Here is a 6,663-nt window from a genome sequence, read left to right on the forward strand (position 1 = left end):
CACCACCACCACCCAGCAAGTTGCCCTTAAACATCCCAGGCCGGGCACAGCCTCTGGGTGATGTCACTCTGTGGCTGTGTCAAAATGTCTTGGAGGCACAAAGCAGCATTTTAATGGAGGGGGAGAGGGGTTGTTCTTGTGTCCCGTGAAAAACAAAAATCTGGTCGATGGAGTGGAAAGGCTACAAGCCTGGCTTGGGAGCCAGAATGCATTTCTTACATAAAAATGTACAATTCTCAGTGATGTTTGTATCATTTCTCTACAGAAAGGTTACGAAAGAACAAAACAAACCGATCTGTGACGTTTGTGAGTGTGGCTATTTTAGAATTTATTTCAATAAGTGATTTTTTTCTTAAAGATGTTTAATAGTAATTCCTATAATAAAGTCCTGATGTACTCTTAACACTGTATATTTTTTTAACACTGTGTATTTTTCTACTCTTTACAGGGGGAAGAAGAAAGAAAGGGGGCTGGGGAGGGAAGGGGCAGCTCTAGCCCAGCTCCAGCTGTGCCCCTCAGATGCAAACGCCCAAAAATCTGGTTTGCTGCTCCTGATATGGCGCTGAGTTTGTGTCCAGCGATTCCCTCAGGAACCCCATGGGCCATCCCTGGGGAAGCAGCCCTGGGGGCAGCGGCAGGGCCGGGGGGCACACGGAGCATCCCCCTGGCTGGCAGGGACAGCACAGAACCCACCCGTGCTCCTGTGCCAGCTCTCATCTCCCGGCAGCATCGCAGCTTTCCAGCCTCACGCGTGGCTCGGAAGCCCTCCCTGCGAAAGGAAAGCCTGGGAAAAGCCACGGCATTCTTGCCTTAAATGTCAAAAGCACGGAAAGGCTGGAGAAAGCCTGGCTGCCGTGGGGAGGGCAGAGCCCCAGCAGCTCCCCTTGGAATCCCTCTCCTCACTGGGCCAGGGGCTCCGCTTTGCTGAGAGCAGCCGGGGCCGGCTGGGCACGGGCCGGACCCGTCCGAGCCCGGGGGTTCCCGCTGGCCGCAGCGTGCCGTGGAAACGTGCTGCCCCCTTCCTGCGCCGGGCTGCGGGCCGCAGCGGCGACGCGCTCTCCCTGCCCTCGTTACCGAGCTCGGGGCTGCAGCCGCTGCCCGGGAAGGGCCCGCACCGGGACTGCCCGGGAAGGGCCCGCACCGGGAAAGGCTCGCACCGGGACTGCCCGGGAAAGGCTCGCACCGGGCCGGTCCGGGAAGGGCTCGCACCGGGAAGGGCCCGCACCGGGACTGCCCGGGAAGGGCTCGCACCGGGGCTGCCCGGGAAAGGCTCGCACCGGGACTGCCCGGGAAAGGCTCGCACCGGGACTGCCCGGGAAGGGCCCGCACCGGGACTGCCCGGGAAGGGCTCGCACCGGGGCTGCCCGGGAAAGGCTCGCACCGGGCCGGCCCGGGAAGGGCCCGCACCGGGACTGCCCGGGAAGGGCCCGCACCGGGACTGCCCGGGAAGGGCTCGCACCGGGGCTGCCGCTGCCCGGGAAAGGCTCGCACCGGGACTGCCCGGGAAGGGCTCGCACCGGGGCTGCCGCTGCCCGGGAAGGGCTCGCTCCGGGGCTGCCGCTGCCCGGGAAAGGCTCGCACCGGGGCTGCCCGGGAAGGGCTCGCACCGGGACTGCCCGGGAAGGGCTCGCACCGGGGCTGCCGCTGCCCGGGAAGGGCTCGCACCGGGAGTGTCCGGGAAGGGCTCGCACCGGGGCTGCCCGGGAAGGGCTCGCACCGGGGCTGCCCGGGAAGGGCTCGCACCGGGACTGCCCGGGAAGGGCTCGCACCGGGACTGCCCGGGAAAGGCTCGCACCGAGACTGCCCGGGAAAGGCTCGCACCGAGACTGCCCGGGAAAGGCTCGCACCGGGGCTGCCCGGGAAAGGCTCGCACCGGGACTGCCCGGGAAGGGCTCGCACCGGGGCTGCCCGGGAAAGGCTCGCACCGGGGCTGCCCGGGAAAGGCTCGCACCGGGGCTGCCCGGGAAAGGCTCGCACCGGGACTGCCGCTGCCCGGGAAAGGCTCGCACCGGGAGTGTCCGGGAAGGGCTCGCACCGGGGCTGCCCGGGAAAGGCTCGCACCGAGACTGCCCGGGAAAGGCTCGCACCGGGGCTGCCCGGGAAAGGCTCGCACCGAGACTGCCCGGGAAAGGCTCGCACCGGGGCTGCCCGGGAAGGGCTCGCACCGGGGCTGCCCGGGAAGGGCTCGCACCGGGAGTGTCCGGGAAGGGCTCGCTCCGGGACTGCCGCTGCCCGGGAAAGGCTCGCACCGGGCCGGCCCGGGAAGGGCTCGCTCCGGGACTGCCCGGGAAGGGCTCGCACCGGGACTGCCCGGGAAGGGCCCGCACCGGGACTGCCCGGGAAGGGCCCGCACCGGGACTGCCCGGGAAGGGCCCGCACCGGGACTGCCCGGGAAGGGCCCGCACCGGGACTGCCCGGGAAGGGCTCGCACCGGGGCTGCCGCTGCCCGGGAAAGGCTCGCACCGGGCCGGCCCGGGAAGGGCCCGCACCGGGACTGCCCGGGAAGGGCCCGCACCGGGACTGCCCGGGAAGGGCCCGCACCGGGGCTGCCCGGGAAAGGCTCGCACCGGGGCTGCCCGGGAAGGGCTCGCACCGGGGCTGCCCGGGAAGGGCTCGCACCGGGGCTGCCCGGGAAGGGCCCGCACCGGGGCTGCCCGGGAAGGGCTCGCACCGGGGCTGCCCGGGAAGGGCTCGCACCGGGGCTGCCCGGGAAGGGCCCGCACCGGGGCTGCCCGGGAAGGGCTCGCACCGGGACTGCCCGGGAAGGGCTCGCACCGGGGCTGCCCGGAGCCGCTGCCGCGCGTGACCCGAGCTTGGGAACACTGCGGCTCCTCGGGGGTCACACTGCGTGTGCCGGGGCAGCCCCCGGACAGGAATGCTCCGGCCCCGCTGTCCCCTGTCCCGATCCCACTGCCCAGTGCTGTGGATCCCACTGTCCCACTGTCGCTGCTGCTGACCCCACTGTCAGGTGGCACTGGGGGTGGCACTGGGGGTGTCACTGGGGGTGTCACTGGGGGTGTCACTGGGGGTGGCACTGCGGGGGTGGCACTGGGGGTGGCACTGGGGGTGTCACTGGGGGTGTCACTGGGGGTGGCACTGTGTGGGGTCACTGGGGGTGTCACTGGGGGTGTCACTGGGGGTGGCACTGGGGGTGGCACTGCGGTTGGCACAGCGGGGGTGGCACTGTGTGGGACAGCGGCGGGGCCTGGCTGCGGGCCCGGCTCGGGGTGTTCCACCACCCCGCCATTCTGTGCCGCCGCCCCAGCAAACAACAGGAGACGAGGCTGTCCCGGGCCCCGGGACTGCCGGGGCACACCGGGGCCGGTCCCGTCTGTCGCGACAGCGCCGGGGGCGAGCGCCAAACGGATGGGGGCGACCCGGCTCGGCCATCGGCTGGCGCTGCCTGGGCAGCTTCTCCCGCCGCCGCTCGGCACTCGGCTGCGTGCCCTGGCGGCCGCTCCGGTTCCGCTTCCGTCCCGGTTCCGTTTCCGGTTCCGGGTGTGGGGCAGCACCGGGCCGGGCTCCGGGGCCCGTCCGGCGGGGCCGCCATGGCCGCTACGGCCGGGAGCCGCACGCACAAGATCGGCAGCGTGTTCAGCCGGTGCGGGGCGGGTTCAGCCGGGGCGGCGCCGGTTCTCCGTGAGCGCGGCCCCCTGAGCCCGCCCTGAGCCGCTTGTGGCCCGCAGGGCGCGGAACCTGGTGCGCATCGGGCTGCTGGAGAAGCCGCTGTGGCTGGACGTGTACGCCGCGTTCCCGCCGCTGCGGGAGCCCGTGTACCGCGTGCCGCGGCCGCGCTACGGGAGCCGGGACCGCATCGGCGCCGTGCTCTACCGGGAGGACACCGTGCGGGCGTGAGTGCGGCCGGCCCGGCCCCGCCGAGCGGCCACCGCAGCGCTCATCCCTCCCCGCCGGGCCCTGCTGCTGGGGGGCGGGATGAACCGGGGGGGTTTGGGGTAAACCGGGGGGGTTTGGGTAAACCGGAGGGGGTTTGGGGTAAATCAGGGGGGATTTGGGGTAAACCGGGGGGGTTTGGGGTAAACCGGGGGGATTTGGGTAAACCGGGGGTTGGGGTAAACCGGGGGTTTGGGGTAAATCAGGGTGATTTCTGGGGTAAATCAGGGTGGGTTTTGGGGTAAATCAGGGTGGTGCTTGGGGTAAATCAGGGGTGGTTTTTGGGGTAAATCTGGGTGATTTTTGGGGTAAATCAGGGTGATTTTTGGGGTAAATCAGGGTGATTTCGGGGGTAAATCAGGGTGATTTTGGGGGTAAATCAGGGGTGTTTTTTGGGGTAAATCAGGGTGATTTTGGGGGTAAATCAGGGGTGGTTTTTGGGGTAAATCAGGGGTGGTTTTTGGGGTACATCAGGGTGGGTTTTGGGATAAATCAGGGTGATTTTTGGGGTAAATCAGGGTGATTTTTGGGGTAAATCAGGGTGGTTTTTGGGGTACATCAGGGTGGGTTTTCCGCCCTGCCCCACGTTTCCAATGGAGGTGGAGGCTCCTCTGTGCCCTGCCCAGCACAGAGCTCCAGACCTGCCCTGACCCACGGCTGCTGCTGATTAACCTGAGTTTGTTAACACAATTAAAAAGCTGGAACGAAGCTCTGTAGGATCCCAGACAGGTTTGGGTTGCCAGGGTCCCCAAATTTAGGTCACCCAGTGCCACCCCTGCCACGGCAGGGACGCCTCCCAGTGTCCAGCCTGCCCTGGGACCCTGCCAGGTGTTCATAAAGGCTCATAAATAAAAATAATTATGTGCTCTCACTGCACCCTCAGTGTTCTGACTCCACTGTTGTCTGTTTACTCTTGATTTAGCTGCAAAATCTAAACAGTTTCCTCTTCTGAGCAGGAGGTTTTACAAAGTTTATGGCAACGGCCCCAAACCTTTCGAACTGACAAAATTAAACTTCAAATCTACTTGCCAGAGGTAAGGTGACAATTAAACCAGAAATGTTCCCGAGACTGTCCCCCCTTCAGTCAGGGAACCAGAGCAGCATTTGTGAGTGTAAAATAGCAACTTTGCAACCCAGGTTTGTTGAGAAGTACAATGAACTGAAGGAAGAAGGGAAAATTGAAGAGGAGAAATTGTTTGAAGAAACAGGAAAAGCCCTTTTAGCCAGTGGGATCATTTTACAGAGAAGAGGAGTAGATAAAGTGAGTATTAAATAGCCACAGAGTTACTTGGCTGGTGGATTGAGAAAACTCCACTCCCAGGCCCTTAGTGCTGAGTTGGTCTGAATTAAATCTGCAGCACAGCGGTCACACCCCTGATGGTCTTAAAAATGTGTTTGCTGTGCAGAGAAAACTTTCCTCTTGGCCATGAATGGGTGTGGCCAAGGTTAAGGGACTTGGGGGTCAGAAAAGATGTTTTTCTGGAGATGAAATTGAATAATCATTCAAAAAATCCGTATAAAGCATTTGGAACTTTGAATTTGTTGTTGTATCTTGAATGTGTCCATGTTTTAGCTGGAGGTCAGCAGCCTCTCTGGGAATGTGGTGACACTGTGCTGTGCCTCCATAACAACCCCAGCATGAGTTAAACTCTTTTTGGACACACAGAGGGCTGTAGCTCTCCTCAGTCGCCCTTCAGAAGCTTTTCCCACCCTGTCTCACGTGCTCTTTCCTGCCCTTCCCTGCAGGTGGCCCAGGAGGGTGCTGGGTCCAGGGATCCTGCCTTGCAGCCCCAGCTCCAGGCTGTGCTGGAGGAGCTGCAGGAGAAGAGGAAGGACAGGGAGGAGCAGCCACCCGAGCTGGCAGGGACACAGAAGGAGAATCCCTGTCCCTCCTGACAGCCCTGCTGAGCCGTGTCCCCTGCCAGGAGCCACCATCCAGCCCTCTGTGGGGACATTTCCCTGAGGAACAGGATCCTGCTGCCCTCCAGGCTTGTCCATGGCACACACGTTCCCCTTTGTCCAGCTCCACTTTGATAAAGTCACAGATAATCTTTTTTTTTTTTTTTAAGGTTCATAACTGTTTTCTGAAATCAAGTTGGAAAATACCGAGTGTAAAAGTGGAAAATTAAAACATTTCCATTAAAAACTGGAAGTTGTGCCTGTTCAGGTGTCTGGTGTGCAGTAGTGAAGATGTTTCCTGCTGGGGGAATGCAGATCCTGTTTGATGTGTTCCAGCAGCTGTCTGAAGTGTCATCTTTTTATAGCTGATTGTGGAAAGGTGCTATTTATAGAAGTGGTATAATGTGCTCTTCCCATCCCATCACCTGCTTAAATTCAGAGGGGGATGAGGTGTGGCAGTACCAGAAAATGTGGAGCTTTGCAGTTTTTAGTGGCTCCTGATGAAACTGGCCACCATTGGAGTGTGAACATGGGATGTTCCAGCTGTTTGCTGAGAGAAGGGTGACGCTGCTTAGGAACAGTCCCTGGAAATCTGGCATGGACAAAAATAACAACCAATCCTGCTGGGATTAGGAGGGAGTTCTTCCCGTGCCTGCAAATCCAGTGGCTGGTTGATCTTTCATGAAACATTTTGGCTTGGGCTGTATGAGAAACAAACAGTTTGTCTCTTTTCTTTTTGTGATTCTTTAAAACCCCGGACTGGCACCACCCCCCACTAACAGGTGTAAATGATGTCCAGCCCCTCCCTCCCTGCCCGGTTTGGTGCTGCTGCTGCCGGGTGAGATGCAGGAAAGCTCAGTGGCAGTGGAAAGG

At 62.0% G+C, this 6,663-nt stretch overlaps 1 protein-coding gene across 2 annotated transcripts; it reads left to right on the forward strand.

The window, feature by feature from the left end:
* Nucleotides 1–3,444: 3,444 nt before the first annotated feature.
* MRPS23 (mitochondrial ribosomal protein S23) lies at nucleotides 3,445–6,043 on the forward strand. Of its 2 annotated transcripts, none has more exons than XM_068210755.1 (5): nucleotides 3,445–3,601; nucleotides 3,687–3,851; nucleotides 4,848–4,925; nucleotides 5,029–5,152; nucleotides 5,638–6,043. In XM_068210755.1, exons 1-5 carry the CDS (start codon nucleotides 3,549–3,551, stop codon nucleotides 5,785–5,787), a joined length of 570 nt encoding a protein of 189 aa, XP_068066856.1. In that variant the 5' UTR covers nucleotides 3,445–3,548; the 3' UTR covers nucleotides 5,788–6,043. The 2 variants fall into 2 exon arrangements, with proteins under 2 accessions (XP_068066856.1, XP_068066857.1); XM_068210756.1 differs by having other exon boundaries at nucleotides 5,650–6,043.
* The last annotated feature ends 620 nt before the right edge of the window (nucleotides 6,044–6,663 follow it).

This window comes from Anomalospiza imberbis, chromosome 20, assembly GCF_031753505.1.
Source record: "Anomalospiza imberbis isolate Cuckoo-Finch-1a 21T00152 chromosome 20, ASM3175350v1, whole genome shotgun sequence".
Lineage (NCBI taxonomy): Eukaryota > Metazoa > Chordata > Aves > Passeriformes > Viduidae > Anomalospiza > Anomalospiza imberbis.